General features: G+C 36.2%; 1 protein-coding gene across 1 annotated transcript in view; it reads left to right on the forward strand.

Moving 5' to 3' along the window:
- The first annotated feature begins 1,072 nt into the window (after positions 1 to 1,072).
- LOC108671664 (dipeptidyl aminopeptidase-like protein 6) overlaps positions 1,073 to 22,764 on the forward strand; it is a 30,787-nt gene continuing 9,095 nt past the window's right edge. The window contains exons 1-7 of the mRNA XM_047880313.1: positions 1,073 to 1,265; positions 15,569 to 15,782; positions 18,459 to 18,553; positions 19,787 to 19,861; positions 20,983 to 21,035; positions 21,744 to 21,964; positions 22,496 to 22,647. Coding sequence (XP_047736269.1) covers positions 1,248 to 1,265; positions 15,569 to 15,782; positions 18,459 to 18,553; positions 19,787 to 19,861; positions 20,983 to 21,035; positions 21,744 to 21,964; positions 22,496 to 22,647 — 828 coding nt within the window. The 5' untranslated portion in view covers positions 1,073 to 1,247. The remainder of the gene's footprint in view (positions 1,266 to 15,568; positions 15,783 to 18,458; positions 18,554 to 19,786; positions 19,862 to 20,982; positions 21,036 to 21,743; positions 21,965 to 22,495; positions 22,648 to 22,764) is intronic.

Raw genomic sequence — 22,764 nt, forward strand, 5'->3', positions numbered from 1 at the left:
GGTAACAATCGTCATGGGCTTAGGCAAAGGTTGAGTTTGATATTTAGAATTCAACGGCTTCATCAGCAGTCAAACCTCATTAGAAATTTTGTACTTCAAATTAGAGCAACGTTATTTCAATCGTAGCATGTCATTGTGAAAGGCATGTGAAAAAACTTATAGATTTATTAATAAAAACTAATTAAAATTCTCACACTGCCAGTACAAATTACGCATATTATACTAGATACACCATTGCGCGGTTGGAAAGTAGAAATACTTTTCAAATATCCACGTGTTTTTGGCAATATTCCTTGGTAGTCTTATCTGCGTTATCCTTAAAATTCACTCGGTAAAAAGAGGCAGAACCCTAGCCGTTAATTTGGCCGGCTTTGGGAAGGGAGCTTGTGGCCTCTGAACATGTATATCGAGCGCTGCAATTCGCAGTAAATTAGATGGAGGCTCAGGAAGTTTCCACGGCACTGAGATGGAGGCACTGGCACCTCAACTGCAGACGCGACCCCTCCGAGCTCAATTCAAAGAAATTGAAAGCCGACTCGTTTAATCCGTCAGTCAAGCGGTATTTAAAAATTTTAGATTAATTTCTGAGCTGCGCACGTGAAAACAGGAGCTGACATCAGCGGAGAGAAGGGACTGAGAAAAGACTTCTGAGAAGGACTTCAATTTGAAAGAATTATGAATTTTGGTGGTCAAACTCTTATTTTTACGATGATCGCCCGAAACTAAGGCAACTGAATCGTTTATAAGTCACTGACCACTAATGTTTAGAGCGAATTTCATTTGAATGAACTAATTTCAAGATAGTTATATTCTGAAGCATGTAACCGGCCTTTGAATATGTTCAGTTGGCAAGTGCCAGGTATCCGGGATGGTTGTGCGAGACGAGCTCCTACGTCGTTCTTGAATGACGCACTCTCCACCTACGACTTCTTTGCTCAGATTACTGTGCTCTGTTTTTGCTGCACTGAATTTAATAATGAAAAAAGGGGTCTACAGTTCTTTTCATATTAACTTTTAAGTGTAAATATTAATTACAAACCTGAAAATCAAAGACAGAATGGAGATGCCTTTAAGTCGCAGAACAATTGCCTAGGCAGCTTTAAGTCGTTTCTTCGATAAATTAAGTGGTATTTCGGTCGTATATTTTCGTTCGGGAGCTCAGCGCCGTAAGTTTACTACCGTAGAAACGTCGGAGGAAGGAAACGCCGAAACATCGCAACAACCTCAGCAATTTAATTTACCACGTCATGGAAGAAAGCAGTAACGTGAGTACACCATTATTTCGGTATTATACTTGCGTTTCTTGATAATTCACGATTAATTTAGCGCTTATTTGAGAGCATCGTGGGTCAAATTCTTGATGGAATTTGCAATGAATATTTTCCAAACAGGTACTACTAGGTATTTCAAGGATTTTCCAATCAGGTACTAATAACTGTACTACTTTGTTATTATAATTTTCAGTGGTTCTGCATAAATTTTATTGTTTCATTAGAAGCACAAGGGAATGATTAATAATAATATTCGACTTCAGAAAAGAAAGTTGTACAAAAATGTTACCGAATTTTAATTTGTATTGTTATTTGCTCGAAAAGGATTTTTGAGTTCGCACAATCGAATAAAGAATATTTCGCTGTCAAACAGCCGCTCGACTTAACTAGAATTCTATATCAATGCGCTCAAACTGGGCATGGCTATGAATTATCTACATGCTAATGAATTATTTTGTTTCTGTTTTGTTTTATGACGAAAATTCTGATTCTATTTAATACGAAAACTAAGTAATTTCCTTTCTCAAGAGTTTAGTTTTTAGAACGATTAGTGAAAACTCATCCCCTGCTAGCTATAATAATTTCATTTGGGGTTCTGCAATAATGGATAAATAGACAAAATCAAATCTTTTATTCTAATTAAGCTCGTTTCTTAAAGTTGATGAAAAACGACTACGTATTTTTCGGGGGGAGTAATAGAGAATTGCGACGCAAACAGATGCGATGAAGAAGATGCCTTATAAAGCAGTTTATTGATATGTGTTAATTAAAGATCATGAAATGGAAATTGGTCTTTTGTTTCAAATTCTATCAACTGACTGCTAAATGTAATGTATTGGCTTGGAATCAGTTATTATTAAAAATTATTACTTGGATTAGTATTGTTAAAGATGATTAGACAAACAACGATTCAAATTTTGTAAAACGATGATTTAAATTCTGTAAAACAATGGCTTACAGTCGGCCGGCAAATGTCCCTTAATGAAACGCTCTAAAATTCACGACTAGTTCCAGTCAAATCGTTGGATTTAATCAATTTGTTTGCTCTTAAATCACGAAGGTAACGCTTGTTGGCCAACAAGTGATCGCGAAAACATATCATGCGTGACGATGTCAGCACCGCAGCTGCTTGTCCGCACGTCATATCGCACGATCAGAGTTTTGGTATACGTCGTCTAGAACCTGACACGAAACTAGTTATAGTTTCGGCACGAAAATATTAAGCTATTAAGCTCTGCTGAGATTTATTTTTATGCCTTGAAATGACGGGAGTACGTTGAACTCAAACACAGAATTAAATATATATCAAATAGTCAAACGAAAGAGATAGTCAAATTAATTTATTGGCCGGATCATCGATGATGTAAAAGAATTATTTTATCGATCTAATGGAGCAAGCTTGATTACCATGCATCGTCAGATAAACAAGAAATTTAGCTGATTTTACGTCATACTTGTATGTATAAGTTAGCCTACTGAATGAGACGCATGCGAGTTCTTACGTATTTTCGAGGCTGACGTTCGGCGGATAAGACTCAAAAGCAAACCCCGTTCATCGTGATATGATCAACAATCAAAATTATTGCACTCAATACATAATGTTTTGGCTTAATGTCTGATGATCAAGAATTGAACCGTGCTTTATATTTAATGTTTTGGCTTAATGTCTGACATTTATTTTGTCGATACAAAATCTTGAGCCTCATGAATGGTACAGCACAAAAACAATTGCAGTAGATACGTTCCTGCGCAACAAGTGTGAGACGCAACGCGCAACAAGTGATGAGCCACGTATATACGCCGCGTCATACTCGTCACGCCTGCCGGAGGACAATTGACCCTGTACGTTTTGGCTCCTTCGATGTCGACTTCATTTTAACTACTTTTATAAAATTTAAACATTCATTCATGTTCCCTCACTTCTCGGAGAAAATTAAGGACACATTTATCTATATAAAACTTTGTTCAGTTACATTTAGAACAATATTTAAAACTTTTTAGCGCATTTTCTCATTTATGGAAAAAATGCACTATTGTGCTCGCCATGTCCGTATGTCTGTCCGTCTGTCCGTCCGTCCATGACCTCAAGTTTTTGTCGACGAGAAAATGCGCTCTCTGTCACTCGCTGCAGTGAGTACTGAGTTATATTTTTTTTAATTGAACTTCATTCACATGAACAGTTGTAACTGCTGCAATGCTGATATCCTCGACTGTTTCAGCCTCGTCGTCATCAGAGGATGAGAAATGTTACAGCTCTTATTCAAATGGATAAAAATGAAGTTGAATTCCCGATTCTTTAAATATGTATAGTTAATTGCTGATTTTACTCAAATGGAAATGGAAATAGAGAAAAGGAAAAATTGATTTGGATAATTTTTCTATCGCATAAAAATTACAGGTACCATATAATTAGATGGGTATTACATTTACTCATCATGTAAGTCAAAGCCTATCATACGTTTCAGTAAAAATGATGGGTGAAAAGTGTCTTACAGTTACGAATCAACACTAACAAAGTCTGGCAGCTGTCACCTCCATGTTAGTGGGCGATGCACCTGCGATCTGACTTGGGATTTTACGTTGTGTTCGGAACACAAAATTTGTTTGTTTGTATGAACGATTTAAGAGCATTCAAGAAATGAAGACTAATATACAATCCGGACATCGCCACCGGCTTTGGTGCTGCGTCTTAAGATGGTGGTGGGGGGGGGAGGCAAGAGGAATGGAAGGATGTACAATTTTAAATCCAATCTCTAAATAATAGACTGACATCCGATGAGCGGATTAGGGTTTTTAAAATGGAAAAAATGTATATGCCAACGAATCGCATGACATTTCGTCCACAGAACACATGAATTTTTATAGTTTAAAATATAATTGTCTTATATTGTGAGTTTATTTAGAATGCACTGGCTAGAAGCCGTCTTTAATTAGCAAAGATCGGTTGCGCAGTCCCAATGTTCGTAGAGCACTCCAGTGCAGAACCTGCTTGTTTTATTGGCAACGGCTATCCAGGCACTGTTCAATTTAATGTAGTTTTGGCGAAATTGGCTGCTGTAATTGAGTTGATAGTTCTTGAGCGTGAAGCGTGCATCTACTGTAGTGTCCTTATATCTTCAATTTTTATAGGTTTTAGTAGCGTATCCATATATGTATGGGATCGAGTTTGGTGCATAGTTTCAATTGCAATTTTACATAAAATATCTCCGAGGAAAATATTTTATTTCTTGGTGTTAAGTGAAATATTTTGTTGTGGTATATCGAGTTCTTGAAGGCCCTTGTCCCCGTGTATTAATCTCATGGAGCTATAAACGTCCTTGCGGTTATGCAATATGGCTGCGTGCTGGAGAATTAATGAAGACCTCAGGAATGCAGTCCCTCAAGTCTTCCCTTGTCTTCATTTCCGCGCCTACGACAGAGGGACAGAGGCCGCTCGTTTTGTGTGACCAGAACAATTAACGATCTTTCTTACTGCTGCTCAACGCTCGAAATCTCACAGGAAATTCTGGTCGGATTAATATACGCGCTTGTACTTCATTCTATAAACGCCATAAGATCACCTAGAAATAATTTTTTTTTGAGTTTTATAGAAAATCAAATTGTGGATATATAATTCCAATTCTCTAAACTATTTGATTTCAAATAAATTAAATTGATCAAATTTAGTTCTACATACAACTGCTTTACGTCAAGGAAATTTGTGGTTATTCATCATGAAGCAATAATTTACGTCGTTCGATCTCAGCTGCCTTATGTCGTCACGTTCGACGATAATCAAATCCGAGGCGTCAATCAGCCGCCTAACCCACTTAGGCCAGGTCCAGGGTAGAGAATTACTAACAAATCACAAAAAATCAATGAGAAAACATTGGCTCTCTGTTACCGTGATACGCGTTGAGCAAGTAGGTAGCTTATGGTGGCGTTTCCAGGATTAGTTAATGGTAGCGTACACAATATCCATCACAGGGGCTTAATTTTTTTTTAAATCAAGCTCAATTACAGCTCACTTTTGTAAAGAATAGGCGGGTCTAGGTCTTACAAGGCCCGAATACCCGATAAAAAAGTTTCACTACATTAAGACAGAAAATAATTTAGGTCACATTAGGTAGAAGAAAAGGAATATTTTGCTTATTTTAGACCAAGGGTATTTTCAATTAATTAGTATCGGAATCTTAAAGAAATCTTATCCTGATTCTTAACTGTACAGCGGGTTGCAACCAAAAATGCATGGTTCGAAGTCACCATAGGAAATAAATGTAATGCTGCTTGGATGTTGCGAAACTTGACAGATACTTTGTCTGAGCTCAAAATGATTATCGCGACTCAATATATGCTGTGTGAGGAATAAAACCTTGAAAATTACATTTCTACCAGACTAGTTCTAAAATATCTAGATTATTTGGGATTTATATCAAGCTTTTAACCAATCCATAGANCTTTCAGGTCCTCGTTTGTCTTTCTATACTGAGGTTTGCCAATGCATTAAATTTGCATGCAAATTATGCATTATTTAGACCCTCGGCTTCGCTTAGATGAACTCCACACATTCTAAGGCACTCCTTGCATCATGAAATTTTAATTACAAAAGTTGTCCAATATTACTTAGCTTATATTCACGATTAAAGGCAAAATACAAGAAGGTATTCATTTTTTAAAGTCATTCTGAAAAACGTTAACCATTTTTTACTGAATGTATTAAACTTACTGCCTTAAATTTTTACAATTAATCAGCATCAAAAGGAGCAATGTAGTAGATTTATTTGATGTTGTGGTTTACATATTAACCTTTGTTTAAGGGAATTCACTGCAGAAAAAAATGTTCTTCCACTCATCGCTTTCATACTAATGCTATAATTTGGACGCAAGGAGTTCATGACTTAGCAACTCTGTCCTCTCTGGCACTGCAGCATTTTTAAGTCTGGAAATGAATTCTGGCGCCAGTATTTTTTGCATGACTTTTCTTCGTGAATTTTCGCAATTGTTATGCATGCTAATACGAGCGGGCCTTAAAGATAAACTTTTATCACGGAACGTTTCATACTGTGGCTTGTTCTTTATTAGTGCCGTTCCGATGGAATTATGAAATGTAGCCGCGGCAAGACGTTAGGAAACATTGTATCCCCGGAAAATACTTTTGGATATTTAAGAAATATTCTGGATATCCATTGTTTAAAAAAATGTTGGTGTGTATTCGCTGATATTGATAAAAAAAATTTGACCGGATCTACGCTCAATAGTGTTGCTTAGGTATTTTATGAATTTTCGAACTTAGTCTAGAAAAAAAAACTCCTAAAAAATTCCTCTTTAATTTAATATCAATATCCGAGGCAAAGAAAAGCGCAGATGTTAATAAAATATTATTATTGCAAAGTTCAGGGCATAATAGCTCGAACTGACTTTAATTTTCATCAACCAGCAAGAATTAAAAAAAATCTTCATCGACCAACCTAATATTTTGTGGCTTTATTAGCTTTGCTTCGCCTTGGTCCTAAGCTGGATCGGAAGTCCTACAACTAGGATCTCAAATGAGACAACGCGTCCAGATTCTGAAACTAAATGGCATCAGGAATTTATGGAATCGCACTGTCATTCCCGATTCTCTCCGGATCGGTTCACCTCGCAGGATAATTCAGACTCAACGGTCGGATTCACTTGATTGCGTCTCGTAAAGTTACGATTGGAGTTTAACCTAATATAATGACAAGGAGCGCTCTTGATGATCGATTTTCAGAACTGAGAAGCAATTCGATATTTCAACTCCCTTTGGCATTATTTTACTTAAATTAAAAATGATATCGTCCGCTGTCCGTATCAATGCGGTTTTCAATTTCCATTCGTGCATCATACATTTTTAATTCGTACAGAAAATTATCATACGAAATGATTCAAACAAATTTCTTGATACATAGATATCTACAAGGAAAGTGTACGTTCTTAAACTCTCTTTCTGATTGCAATTTTTTAGCATTCACTCTGAATTTTTCTTTTCGAACTCTCGGTTTAGACATAGAGAAATATAAAAAAAAGATAAATTGGAACCAGTATTCGGAGAAATGTTCTATTTCCAATACACTAAAGGCTTCTGCGTGTCCAATAGCTCTAGTTTATTGATATCCTGTGCCTCACTATTGGCATCCAATTCTTACAAGAGCCTTGCAGTCAAAGAATCAGAGCTGTAAAGCGAAATGCACTGAACATTTATAAGGCAGTAAGTTCCTACAATTTTTTTTTTATTTTTTATGCGTAATATTTTGAAAAAAGAATTTCAAAGAACGGATTGCAAGAGAATAATTACTCACCATAAAGCAATAGAGTAACGGTATCAAATCTTTATATAACTCATACAGGTCTTTACAATTCAATTCCGCACGAAGTGTCTGCCTTTACCAAAAGAGAACCGTAGTAGTACTAAGAATTATCGTTATCTTAGTTCATAATTCTGTAATTTAAACGAACAATTTATATGATGAGCGTTATTTCCAATAAATTTTATTGCAAACAAATTTTGCTTGAGACTCCACAACGGGAGCGATAATTGTCAGAGGAGAAAGCATTGGCAGACAAAAGATCAGAATTTTTTCCGAATATTATTTTTGAGCGAATAAAAAACGTCTCTAAACGTTAAACCACTAACATTTCAAAACGTTAAACGTCATAAAAACGTTAAACCACTAACATTTTTCGCGTTACTAAAGAATTCACTACATTAACGGTTATATTAGCATATTTAAATCCAAAATGAAATTAAATTTGTATTTTTTACCACAGTCTACTTAAATACTTCTCAGTAATTAGTTCTCACTATACCAATTAAAAAAGTTTTCCTCTTGCTTGAGGTAAACCAATAAAAATGTAATTACGACATACTTTTACCATTGGTGACTTCTATAATGAATTCAAATATCACATCTAGAGTTTTCTGCATATAAGATAATTGCAAAAATATCTTCCCTTTTTCGTTTAGGACAAATATCCGATTAATAATTAACAGATCAAATGACTTTTTGAGAAAATAATTTCTGAGTCAAACTCGACTTATGATAGTAATATACAATTTTCTTTTGACATGTCATCAAATTAGTACAACGTAAATTAATTTATAGTCAGTATTGTCTAATTGATGAAATTCCGAATTTTTTTCGTGCATGTTGTGTAACAAAGATATTTTCCTGCGTGTTAACAGGTGATTTTTTTCGTTCGATAAACTTTTTACAAATGCACCTGCAACTCCTGTCCGACAAAATGTCCTTGCAAAGCTTTGAATCTCGAATTGGAAATCTTATAAATTGAAAAATATTGACCCCCAACCTCTACAAGTGTCACCCTTCCTTTTCCTCTCGCTTCCGCTCTTTCTGGTCTCTCTCTTCCCTCTCTCTACCCCGTGGCAGGCGCCTGCGTACATAAATGACGGCAGAGCAGATCAATAACGAGGCTGCGTAGCGTACCGGGGCCTCATACGCACCTCAGCTTCTCTGGGGAGATACCTTCTCTTCCCCAGCATCCCACGCTGCACCGGTGCCCAGTGGGCCTCTCTCTGCCCCGAGGATACCGGATATTCGATGGATATCCGGATGGATATCCGCTGCTAGAATATCCGGATGGACATCCGCTGCTAGAATATTCGGATGGACATCCGCTGCTAGATATTGCGAGTAGTTGATGAAATTAAGCGGCCTAAGATTGACGATACAACTTAGAAGCCAGGCATACTTGAACAGGATACTGAATGCGGCAACTTTCTTCGTGTAAACAAAAGACTTAGCAGCATTGTGAACTTCTGAATTGGATGCTTACAAACCACAATTGGATGTGTTTATTTAAGAATCTATTCAAAAGCAAAAAAAAAAACGAATAATCTAGGTGAATAAGAAAGCTTTTATTTTTATTGTGCGAAGAAATTGCTCGGTCAGCTCGGGGGCAGCGCGATTGCTGCTGAAACATATACGAGATAAGACCGCCCGCGGGCTGCAGACGCGACAAAGGAAGGTGGCAGCGGCCGACGAGAGCGAAGTGGCTCGCGCGAATTGCGTCACGACAACTCCGCTCTCTCCCCGTCAGCGGCCGCCGCCGCCTAAGAGCTGTTCGATATTTGCTGACCCTGGTTTCAGGTTCATCGGCAGCTGTAGACCGCGTCGTGCTGTTGAAGTTTAGCTCGGCTGCAGTGTGAATTAACAAAGCTAATTAAAAACTGTTGTGATGGCAATGCTAACTGAACGACTACGGCTACTAAACTCTGCCATGCACAACTGCGTGCATTTATGTTATTCTCAATTATTATGTTTGGGATTAAGACCAATAACGAAAACGAGGAAATGACTTGCTATAGCTGTCATGTCTGATTTGAAAGCTGTAGCAAATAATTCAAATAAATGCACATATTGTAACTTTTGTGATGAATTGAAGAGTTTTCCTCTGTTTAAGTCATTTAGGAGTGTAAACTGTTGCCCATGCAAACAAATAAAACTCTTACTCCCATTCATTTTTTTTTGATATTTTGTACAAGTTAGCCAATAGCATCATCATAATAGAAATTATTACTGATGATGATTTTCAACATTCATATTCTGCGTATCTGTTCATTATTTTGTCACGGCAAATGAAGGTTTATAAAGAGTCATTGAAGGTCACAGCTAAATTCTCCTTTTCAACCTACAACTAGGAAGCGTCGTTAGGAAATTCAAGCGCCCATATTCGGTGAGCCTGCATATTGGTGCCAGCGACTAATGGTGCAGCAGGGACCCCTTTATTCCTGCCATTTGTTAGGACGGCATGGAGGGCAGCCAGTAATGGCGCCCATCATCTAATGTGGTGCACATCATTGCCACATTGGCAGCCATGAGCATCGTATTGGCCTCCCATGGCTCGAAGCTCCACCAAAAATTGAACACGCGATCAGAATTATTGGATATTCGATTTTGCGATATTAGTCTAATTTGGGATATTTTTCAACATGATGCAAGCAGCGAGAGTTTTCAAGTTCGATTATTTTCTATATTCAGATGATATTGCCTGCAGTTTTTTTATATTCGCGTAGTGTGAATCTTAATACAGAATTTATAAAAAACCTGAACGTTATTCTTATTGTACCATCTTCTTATTGTTCTTCTCAATTTGGAGGATTCGATTTTTTTTGTAGGACTTTAAAGTTCGAATATTAGGTCTCTTACGGACATTTCTTTTACTAAATAATATTCAAACTTCCATCAGAGTTTGATGTAATAAAATGCATTGTCTGATCATTAATAGAACAACCATAAATGATATATGATATATAAAGAGACCTCCTTATTGCCTTCGGACCTCAGCTATGAGGTACCGAAGGATTCTGATTTTTATTTATTTACTTATTTTTTTATGGGGAAAGATTCCACCAAAACACTACGAAAATAAAGAGCAACTGCAAAAGGAACTACGGTAGTTTGCAACAGTTCTGCTGGATGCTCTTGTTTTACATCTTGGCCGGTGGCAAAAAGCAAACGCTCTGCTACGGAAACGGCATTGGTCCTCAGTGATACTATGAAATGCATAGTAGTGTCACTTGAGTGAATTTATTCAATCAGAATTCTTTAGTAATACTTTATTGAAATGCTTTTGTGTATTAAGGCCTTTATTGCAAGTCTAAACAAAGAAAATATTCAGAATTTGCAATATAAAGTGTATACAGCCATTGAAACATGAACAGCACATGTATAAAGCTTGCGCTAAGGAAGCAAATGAGCGATGACGCAAATTTTATCGGTCATGAGAAGCCATGAACTAGAGGATGAACTCTGGTCATCGTATTAAATTTTTTGTTTTTTATTCTCTATAATTAAAAATGTCAGAAGAAAGTTTCTGCGATAATTTGTCATTTTTAGAGCAAAATTCGAACCTTCTATAGAGGTTGTGCAGTACATCTTTGATCAATCAATTACTGCTTCATAAAAGTATTAAATAGGAACTGAATTCTCTATAAGAGTTATGAAAGCAGCGTCTTCCAAGCAGAAATTCAATTAAGATAGGCATTTAATCTTATAAGCTTCTGAATGAGAAGTTGAAGCTTTAAAAAGAAGGCGACTGGCTTTCAGTGGATGGTTTAGATTAATTATGCATGGGAGTTGTTATTTAGTTATACCTGGCTTATCTACGACACTCTTCGTTTTATTTAAAGAATTAAAAAGATTAATTTTCTCGTGACATAAGTCGCGAGACGTCGGAGGCGATCATAGTAAGGTTCAAAGATTTCTTTTTGTAAGAGAAAAATCTCTACGTACGAATGGGGTTATCAGGAAGGGTTTGAATGTTTTTTCCTGTATTTGTTGGCAGTACCTTTCAACCATTAAATTGCTTTCTATTTAACTAATCATTTAGATTTACTGCACATTTTTCACTGGTTTTTCTAAATATTTATGATGTAAACAAGGCAACACATAATCTCGATACATTACAAAAACAATTAAACAACTTAATTTCAAGAAGATCGTCATTTTCCCACCTTACGAATTACAGCAAACTAACATTTCGATCCTTGTGATTGCAAAGTCTGCTCTCTGTAATCAAGTCTTCAAAACCATTTGTGCAATTAGCGTCCTTATTGACGTGATGACTGTTAATCAAGTGCCGCATTACTGCAAACAAGAGCTAGCCATTTAACGTTACTGGTCATTACTTCATCGTAATTATATAATTGAAAGCAATGCGAATAGAAGCAGGTGACAATTATGCTGACATTTACGTACACGCGATAACATAAAGGTATAAATTATTTCAAAGAACAAGTGTTGTTTACTGATTGAGTTTTGTTCACACTGATTGAGTTTTGTTCACATTCCACTGAATTTTCTCATCGAAATTTTAAGTTGTAGATTTTTTGGCTCATCTAAATGGGATGGATAAGTCGCTCAACATTTAAAGCCATAGTCGCGCTCATTAGGGGAAAAATATCGACGCTGAAAAGTATATGGTTCGTGTGTAAAATCTAAATATTTATTTAAGAATGAAAACCCTTTGCGCAGAAATTTGAATTCGAGCAAACAGAAGTATTCAAGATCAAAAAATGACACACCGGACACATCATCAGATACATACCATATGTAATTTACTATATGTCCAATTCTGTCCCGTGCATTCTGTCCAGGCTTGTTGAATTAATTTTTTTCTGATGGATTGATTGATAATTTTTCTATAGAGACCCGCCAGGATCTTAATTTTTGATGTCCAAAACTTGAAAGATTTCCCATTTTTTGTTTCCTAATTATCTATCACTAGACATAATTCTTTATTCGTACGAGCAAGAACTCGGCTGAAAAGTTTTGCAATGCTTACCAAAAGCTTCTTAATTGCCTCGCGCAAATGGATGCGCTGAAAGGTGCAGTTAACGCCTCTTGTAGTCTATCAACAGCTTACGAGAGATAAACAGAAGTGTAGGCAACCCTCTTTTTCCCTCACTCGTAACACGCCGCTGGGTCGAGTCTTCAGCATCGTAACCTCTATAATAGGCTTCGTGGAATACGTAAGACTTGCGTGAATGTTAGTGGAAAAAATATAACTCAGTACTCACTGCAGTGAGTGACAGAGAGCACATTTTCTCGTCGACGAAAACTTGAGGTCACGGACGGACGGACAGACGGACGGACAGACAGACAGACGGACATGGCGAGCACAATAGTGCATTTTTTCCATAAATGAGAAAATGCGCTAAAAAGGATTTCTATTTCATCACTCGCTGGAAGCATAATTTTATAACTTAATCTTTAGTTATTGACAGACAGAAATGCATAGCATCTGCTTGCTTTTTTTTTAATGTACTTTAGAATTAGAGGTTTTGGTACCAAGGAGACTTTCAGCTGTTGTCTTCAAATCAGCTCATGCCATGAGGGCTAAGTACCAACAGGTAACACTGGCAACTCTTGCCGACGTTACTTAAAATCTTAATAGGCAGTTGATCCCCAATTCATTATAAATTGTGTTTTTAGGGGAACTGTGTACCCTAAACTTTATATATGTACTGTATATGCATAGTCATTTACACTTTCATGTGTTTGATCACACATTTCGTAAGGACTTGCGGATTAATTTTGTTGTTAAATTCGATTTGAAAATTTTTTCTTGTTATGCACTTTTCTAGTATATAGACTATAAAGTTAATTATGAATTTCCGGAAAACTTGACCTAAGTAACCTCAAATGAGGTAGGTTTAATGGATGTTAATAATAGATGATGTTAATATCGTGATATATAACGAAGAATAGGCTTTGTGGGGATATTTAAAGAATATTCGCTGTTCAACTGATTGTTCTTCGATATTTACCTCGTTTTAATTTCGGTTTCTAATTCGGGAATCACAAACCCTGATAAAAGTATCTTAAACTCCACACGCGTCCGCGCTATTAATACAAAACGATACAGCGAATCGAGCGTTGACCTTGTGTTTTTTGCTGACCTCGTGTATTATCCTTTGAATCGATACACGCACTTACTATCCTTGATGACAAATTTCACCAGCATTAGATGTCATGATAGTTAATGATGCAGCTTTTTTCATTAATTTTTACTTTTCTCTTTCGATAAATGAAAATACTTACAGCGAAGTACAAATTTTTGACACTGAAGTAAAATCGGGTACTTTCACTCAGATTCTTCTATTTAAATATCCGAGATAAACGAAATCATGTCTTATGACTATTGGCATTTATTTATATTATGGCTTGAGGCAGCGATATACTTCGAAATGTTAGTAATGTGTACGAATTATACCATATTTATAATTTTTTTCGTTGCTTCGTTGAAAATATACGAATATCAAGAAGTTGGAGCTTCCATATGCACAATGTCTTTTCATAAAATTAACAATTCTTTTTCGGAAGTCTTCAGCAGAACCGAGTTAAATGAACAGAATTAAAAACTCGTCGTTAAGGTCGAAAAAAATATGTTAATTTATGTGACATGTTTATTAAAAAATTCCGTTTTTACTCGTATTCTTACAAAAAATCCAGGAGCAGAATTAAGACGATGGTTACGTGACAACCGAACAATATCTTTTTGATAGCGGTGGTCAGGGGGCGCGGAAGAGGATGTTGTTCTGAGAGAATTATGGCAATTGTCCACAGAAATGATCGTCGGAGGTGATGGCGAAAGGGTAATCGTATTTCTGTGAACAATGATTTTTCTCGCGATATGAAAGTGATGATTTTTTTCGTTTCAATTGTTTGAAAATGTTTTTAAACATTTACATACAGCGTTATAAAATTGTAATCATTTTTTTATTTTCATAAGAAATCAATAATTACTCGAATCAACCAGTTAAGCTGAACCCAACTTGTTCGTCTCGCGTTAAATTTTTACTGAAATGAAGCAAGACGGTCACCAGCAATGCGGTCGCATCTTAAATTAGATTGTTTTAATGGAAAACTCGCAAATTGGATTTTACCCAACTTTTTGGAGTTCGATCTTACTTTTTAGACTGTGTTTTTGCAAACCCTCATTTCCGTTTCAAGGGCCTTCAATATGTTCTGTTAATATTGCGTGATATTAATTTCGGAGAAGAAACAGTAGATCTTTTATCCATAGAATGAAGCCAGCCGTGCTCTTCATATTGGACGGCAGTTCCAATAAAACACTTGACTTGCAAGCTTCGGCCGTAGACAGGAACAAATTCTGGCTATTTGTTTGGGCAACAATTGGCTCGCGGCATGAGAGGAACTGTGGCACCTCTATGTGACAAAGAGGCTAGCTCGTAGCTTTGACAATACGCGATGGGAAACTCTAGTGAATTACGGTCAAAGGTATTTTTGAGGTGACATGATGAACTATTGTCAGGGTAGTGTATCTTTTTAATTCTGGCAATGTTGAGTAGCGAGCGTCAATTCACTACTAAATTAGAAGAAAAGTATTTACTGTTTTTTGATGCCCCAACCGCAATTTTTACAGGTCAGAAAGTCAAATGCTCAGCAAAGAACCATATCATACATTCATCCTGGAAATGAATGTCATCTTATTTTCAGAGATATTTCCGACTGTATTTTTTCCGACTGTTTTTAGCGCATTTTCTCATTTTATGGAAAAAATGCACTATTGTGCTTGTCATGTCCGTCTGTCTGTCCGTCCGTGACTTCACGTTTTCGCCGACGAGAAAACGCGCTCTCTGTCACTCACTGCAGTGAGTACTGAGTTATATTTTTTAATGTTACCATTCTGTTTATATTTTAATTTTTCCATTCCGACTGTATTTTAATTTTTCCGTTCCAACAGTATTTTAATTTTTCCATTCCGACTGTATTTTAATTTTTCCATTCTAATTATATTTTCCTACTCCTCAGGAGCTAGTGGCGTCTACGCCGGATCAGCGCAACTGGCGCGGTGTTCTGATCGCGCTTGTGGTGATCGGCTTAGTAATCGGGCTGATCGTGTGCTCGGTCATCCTTCTCTCCCCGCCTGACCGGGGGCCAAACTTCACAGGAGATCGCTTCACCCTGCAAGATATCGTCAGTAACAAGTTCCGGGCACCACAATTTGAAGCGCACTGGATTACACGTAAGCTGGATATTTTGTTTCAATCGTCGGTAGAATATTCTAGCATAATTTAATAAATCAGGACTTACCTAATAGTTTGATAGAATATTTTTTCATAATTTAATAAATAAGGAAATGCACCGGGTGTAGCATGACTTGAATTGGAATATTTACGCTAGTATTTATGTATTACATATATGAAATATCCTATTTAGGCAACAGTTCCAATTGGTATGACCGGTCATGCGTGTACCTCAAAATGTTCGCTTAATTTCAATATTGGAGTTGAATTTGCAATACCTCCAATTACGCGTAGCCAAGTAATAAAAACTAATCTAAACTTAGAAGCATAAATCTTACAAAATGACTGAGAAGAAACAATCACAACCTTCTAATAGACTCTCACTAGACATTGATCACGATACGCAAAATCTAACAATATAAAAATTGTTCTCTTTACAAAATCTCGCAATCCAAGAAGCCATCCGATCTTTTCAGAGTAAATTTGCTCTGTCATGAGACACAACAAATTTCCACGTTTAAAATCGAGTGTCTCTACGGCGCTGGAGCGATAGTTCAAATATTGCTCTAAAATGGACAAAAACGAGCTTGTTAGGTCAAGAAATAAGTCGGCGTTATTGTCAAACTGAGAACAAAAGAATAGCAGTCCCAAGATCGTTATAATAGCTTCCCCAAAACACTAAATTCCATCCACAATATCAAGTATTTTTTATAATAATAAATATTAATACATTGCCTCCGGTTGGAAGGATACGGTTATTATGAAGCACCGAATAAAATATAAGATGACCTATAATTTGAAATGCTCTAGGGAGATCAAATAAAGATTCAGTTCAAAATTTGAAGTCGAATATTCTCTGGAGGAATTAATATATCTGGAGATCAAGCAAATATTCAGTGATTTTTATTCAGCCTTTCTCATGATATTTGTTTGAAAAATGTATAATGCATTTCACTCCACGATAGCAGGCAGCTAGTGAGGGACTTTTTCTGTGAACCGAGAACATATATAAAGAAAATGTTAATTATTCCATGCAGTACGATGCAAACAACTTAGGAAATAAGATTGCTGCCTATGAGTTTTAATAAGGCCTCGCTCTCGGAAAATATATTTGAGTCTTATCCGATAAAAATCTTTCCATTGACGCGGATTAGCTGCAATTCTGCCAAAATTTGTTAACAAACTTCTGGCTGGTTGTTTCCTGTAGCCCTGACTCGCATAATAATATCAATATGGTAGCTTTTCAAATTGATCGTTTCGATGAAAATGAACCAAAAATGAGTGCGATCCAGTTTAATTTTCTTATTTATCTAGGTACCCCCTTTTGATTTGGATTGAGGTTGAATTTAGCGCTTGATCTCTAACAAACAGCCGACTAGATGCAAATGAATATAATGCCACATCAGTTTTTCGCAATAAGACACAAAAGAATGTCAGAAAATGTAGGGCGCTGTACTCTGGGGAAGTGCTGTCGTGTGCGACACGTACGCTGGGTTCTCTCCTAATCAGCTAAACTGGGCCTCCATCACGCAACCTGAGCGCTAATTGATTGCCAGCACTTACTGCAATACCCGTGAAAATTTTCAGGTACAAATTATTCCAGTGAACTGGATAAACGGATAAATTTGAAGAACATGTTACACGAAGGGAAATAATTTATGTTTTATTTTTGCTGTGGGATAGTGTTGCAATTCGCCGGGACTTTTGGACCTTGACATCAGTTACCCAAAAAAAATGTCCTCAAACGTATAAAAAAACATGAAAAACTGGACAGGCTTCCCAATTTTCTAGAAAGACGAAGTTGTCAAATTAATAATTTGGAGAAATACAATTAGTATATTTGAGTGCCTCCTCCAACTTTCATTCAATCACATTGAAGTTTCTTGAGCACCACTCAGCCTCTTAATTGTGGCACATTCAATTTAAATTTTAATTACTGCAACCTTTATTTGTATTACCTACCCAAATATAATTTATTTCCACGATATAAGACAGCATTGAAATATATGAATAATTTTCGTAAGTTTTACCCGTAAAATTTTAGAGCTCATGTTTTTGTGCGGATTTCTACGTTTAAGTCGAAGTGAGACAATTCATTTTTTGATAATTCCTGCATCCTAATTTTAGTTTTCGATGTTGAAGCTTCGATTATAATTTATGTTTCTTTTTAAAATCACTTCAAAAAGATGAAAATTTAGTCTTTAACTGCGGAATTATAATGAAATAAACATATATTTGTGTTGACAATTTGTTGTGATATTTAGCAAAGACTCCCAAAGAGACCAGGAACACAAATATATCCCAAAAATTTAACTTTGTAAGATATGCATTTTCGTCCTGTAGCAATTAATTAAAGATTTAATTTGCAACATTTATCTTATTATAGACAGATGTGACATTATTCTATTCGATGAGTTAAATCATGCTTTATTTCTCATTTTTGTCTGATGGACCAATCCCGAGGACTTATTTTCATTTAGTTTACAAGAATAAACATTTTTTTTACATGAATAAACAATAAACAAGAATAAACATTTTTTTAGCTACATAAAGATTATTGGGTCCACATGAAACTTCTTCTATGGTATGAATTAAGTTACAGTGTGCAATTGCTACACCGTCGATAAATTTATTCCAAGCTCTCCCAATTAAAAGCAAATTGATTTATCTTGCAGCGAGTGACGTGGCCTACAGAGACGAAGACAACGGAGTTTCCGTGCTGGACGTCAACAATTTCACCGTCACCAAACTCATCTCCCACCTCACTTTTGTAAGTCGGATATATTTTCTTCCCTTGTAATTACATATAAAGCAACGTAACGCAGCAGCGATATTTTTGAGACTAATGAATATAATGTTCTTGTTACGATGCGGGTTGTTTTTCATCGATTTTCTACCCGAAATGATAGCGAATGGTCAAAGTGAGTTACTGTTTTTTATAAAATTTTCAAACTTACAATTTACTTGAAGAATTTTACACTACAAACAGCAAGAATCAATTTTTAAGTGACGATCAATAAACGAAGCTTAACTTTTACCTCGAGTTTCAAATAAAAACGAGTATGATAAGGTGAAGAATTTATTTTTCAGTTTGTTGGTATTTAGTTAACGACCCGAGCATTTAGCACTGTATCATATATATTCAAATTGTGTACATACGTGTCACGTATGATTCAAACGTATCACCAAATTTTCAATGATCACATAATTAATTGGATTACTTACATTTGATTTAAGGCTGTAATATTAATTGCGTGGAGAATCTTTCATTCTTCCCATTTATGACATTACTTGCGCGTGTGGACTTGCCTGATAAGACGTATAGCGTTGCAACGCTTGAAAGGACTTTAATTCTCTCGCTATAGAACCCAATGTATTACTCTGCCTTGGCTTGATCCGTCTTGGATGTTAGCGGCTCGATCACTGCTTGCTGTAATACAGGCGTGGGATATACGGCTGAGCTGTTGCCGCGATATCCCGACGAAATTATTTCAATATAATTGTTTTGTATCAACGAGTAGCTCAAGCGATTTCTTTTAAGTTATCCCGTGTTCTTTAATTAAGCTCGCTATGTGTTCAGGTTTTTCTAGTATTATATACCAATGAATTATGAGTTTGATTGAGCAGCATGAAAAAGAGTACCTTAGAGAGAGAGAGAGAGATGTTGAAATAGTAAACTAAAGCATTTTTTCCGTTCAATCACACAAGTTAATTCATATGCTTTAAATCACCACTGATATTTATTAATTATGAAATTGAAAATTATGTTCTATCAGAGAAACACGGCGAATTCCAAGTTTGTTTGGTAATTGACAATAAATTTGGCGGTTGTCTCGCATCTACTGTAATTACACGAAGGATTCTAGAACTTTTTTCCTGAAACGAACTTTCAATTCCCATCCGCTGAGCGTGGGGAAATTTGTGTTTCAGATTATTTGCATCATTTTAAATATAAGTTATAATGATAAATGGAGTTCGTTTCATATTTCTCTTCATTGTCCAGCGGAGGCTGACAGTGCACGAGTTTCGCGTGTCTCCTGATAAGAAGTACGTCCTCCTCCGACACGATGGCTACAAGGTCAGTTCATGGAAATTGTTACGTTTGCTGATCGTATGACTTCAAAGTCCAAGCTAGCTAAGGAGGAAGATGGGCCGAGATGAGACTATATAGGTTTGGGGAACTGTATTTGGTGAAATCTGGCATACAACTGAGGCATAAAGGCTTGCTGGCCTTACATTACCTACTATTGACACTATAGTAGTTCTACTTGAATTTGGTCCTAATACGTAAACACGTAACAGAAACAATTGATTGATTTTTTTTAATTCTGAAGCGTAATTTACTAGAACTTATTGATATAATAATATAAAAATAAGTCTTTTATTATTTTATCGTGTTTTAAAGCGTCAATGGTATGAATAATTAATTATCTATATTAATTCGAAATTTTAACTGATTTTTTTAACTTGCGGATAGTTGTAATACAATAATATAAAATGTATCACCATACTTCATATGCTGGCTGGTTTCTAATCAAGCTGCTCTCAGCTTGCCCTGCATGCTAATTTCGAAATTGGTTACGGCAAAAAATGTTAAAAATACACTAGCAGTCGAATATTAGGGCCATTAATCACGTGAGAGGTGCCAATACTCTAATTTTAAGATTGATAACGAAAGTTTAAAGTTTAAATGTAAAGTTTTCTAAAATTAAACATTTTTTACTAGCGCAAAGTTTCGAAACTTTGCCTAGGGATGCATAGAAATTGAATACTTCCGGATTGTAATGATGAACATCACATGGTTCAGATGATTTCCACACGCTAGACATTGTCTCGGTTGGTGTACTCATAGATGCCCTCCGTTCTCTTGTGAAGTGATGCATCTGAACAAAAATTTAAGCCCTCAGTGCATGATTTTAATTGTACAATTTTGCCCTTTACATCGGGGGTTAAATTAAGAGTTTGGGAGGAAAAATCGAAACAAAAGCAACTATGCTTTAGCAACATCTGCATGTCACCAGCTGTACACCCTCACAAGCTGGGTCTAACGCTGCTTAAAAACGACCGACTGCGCTTGAGGCAACATTTTTATTATGAATTGTCCAGAAATGGATTGTCAACTTATTCCAGAGAGTAAAACACATTGCTACCTAAAACAGTTATTATGGATGGTCTTGAATTTTGAATTGTTTTTTACAGAGTTACAACCATATTCACCTGGCGAAATATACCGCGATGGAGTCCGGCACTGAGTGAGTTTTGTTACACTTGAACTTTGTTATTCGTTGCATTTAATAGGGCTTTCTATTATGTTGCGAGCTGTACGAATATAGCACATTAGCTCTATGTAGCTATATAGCTAGTTTATCATTTGAATGAATATATTATTATTATTATTATAATTATTATATAATGTATTTGAATGTATATATGATCATTATATAATTTATTTAAATTAATATGTTATTATTATAGAATTTTTTGAATGTTTATATATTTTCAATGAGTGATTTGAATGATTTTTTTTCTTTCGTTAAATGACCTCTTTGGATATTGAATCATTACTGTCTTAACGTTGTATGTATTATTCGATAGCATCTAATTTAGTCTTACATCATTTGAACAAATTTCCTCAATAAGGCTTTGGTTCCTATAAATCACATAAAATTTTAACTTTTATATAACTAGGAGATTCATTAACTTTTTGATGATACACATTTGGTTCTAATCTGTGTGACCATTTTTAGCGCATTTGTTCATTTATGGAAAAAATGTCCTATTGTGCTCGTCATGTCCGTCCGTCTGTCCATCTGTCCGTCCGTCTGTCCGTGACTGTACGTTGTCATCGACGAGAAAATGCGCTCTCAGTCACTCACTGCAGTGAGTACTGAGTTATATTTTTATTACACCATTCATGCATAAAATTTATCTAAGATCTTGCACGAATTGTTCACCCCCAGACACGTGGAATCAATATCCCCGTCGCCGCTGGACGATACGCACCCTCCGCTCCAACACGTCACGTGGGTTGGCCCTACCACGTCACTGCTGCTCGTCTATAAAAATAACCTCTATTTTAAAAGCAGTCCTACGTCACCCGTGGTGATCAGACTCACGTCGTCGGGTGATGATTCACCCGAGGGGCCCGTTTATAACGGAATAACCGACTACCTTTATTTCAGTGAGTTTTACATTAAAATTATAATACACACAATTTGTTTGAAATATTAATTGTGAACTTCTGTTTTTACATTCGGAAAATGTGATATTCAAGTTACAGAAAGGCCGATTTCATTTAACTATTTTTTACATTTTTTATTCAGCATTTAAATAGTTAAGCTCTGTCAAAATTTGGTACCTATATTCATATGTTTTTAACAGTTTTATTCGCATATGGCTTGAAAGACAAGTTATTGTACAACTCATTTGATTCAGCCATGTAAGCATAGGTGTATTTTGACCAGGTATTTCCCGAAGCTCTCAAAGTTCCTGTAAAGGCCTCGTAGGCATCAACAGCTTTTCACTTTTTCAAAGCTTCCCCTGAAAATTTTATGCTTTCGATTCACATCATAGCAAATCGGTTTTAAGAATTAGGAAGCAGCAACCCGGAAGCTTTTAGAAGAACCCATTTGCCGAACTGCGCCACAAAGCTCCTCAAAGTCCTTACGATGTTGAACCAAACGAAGGCCTCTCAGAATTTTGCTCTCATCAGAGTACGTGTTCAAGTCGAGGTCAGCTCTCTGGGTCAACAGCGAAGGTTCGATGCTCTGCTACGCTCAGTTCAACGACTCCAGCGTCTCTTCCGTGCCCATTTTGTCGTACAGGGGAGAAGACATGTCGTTGCTTCAACTTAAATACCCTTTGGTAAGATGTATTTCTTACTGTACCATACAAAGCTTATCTTTAATATGGTTAATTATTGTTGAAGCAAAAATTGAACCAATTCGTAACGACTCCAGCGTGTCTTCCGTGCCCATATTG

Source organism: Hyalella azteca, unplaced genomic scaffold (assembly GCF_000764305.2).
Source record: "Hyalella azteca isolate HAZT.00-mixed unplaced genomic scaffold, Hazt_2.0.2 contig5174, whole genome shotgun sequence".
Lineage (NCBI taxonomy): Eukaryota > Metazoa > Arthropoda > Malacostraca > Amphipoda > Hyalellidae > Hyalella > Hyalella azteca.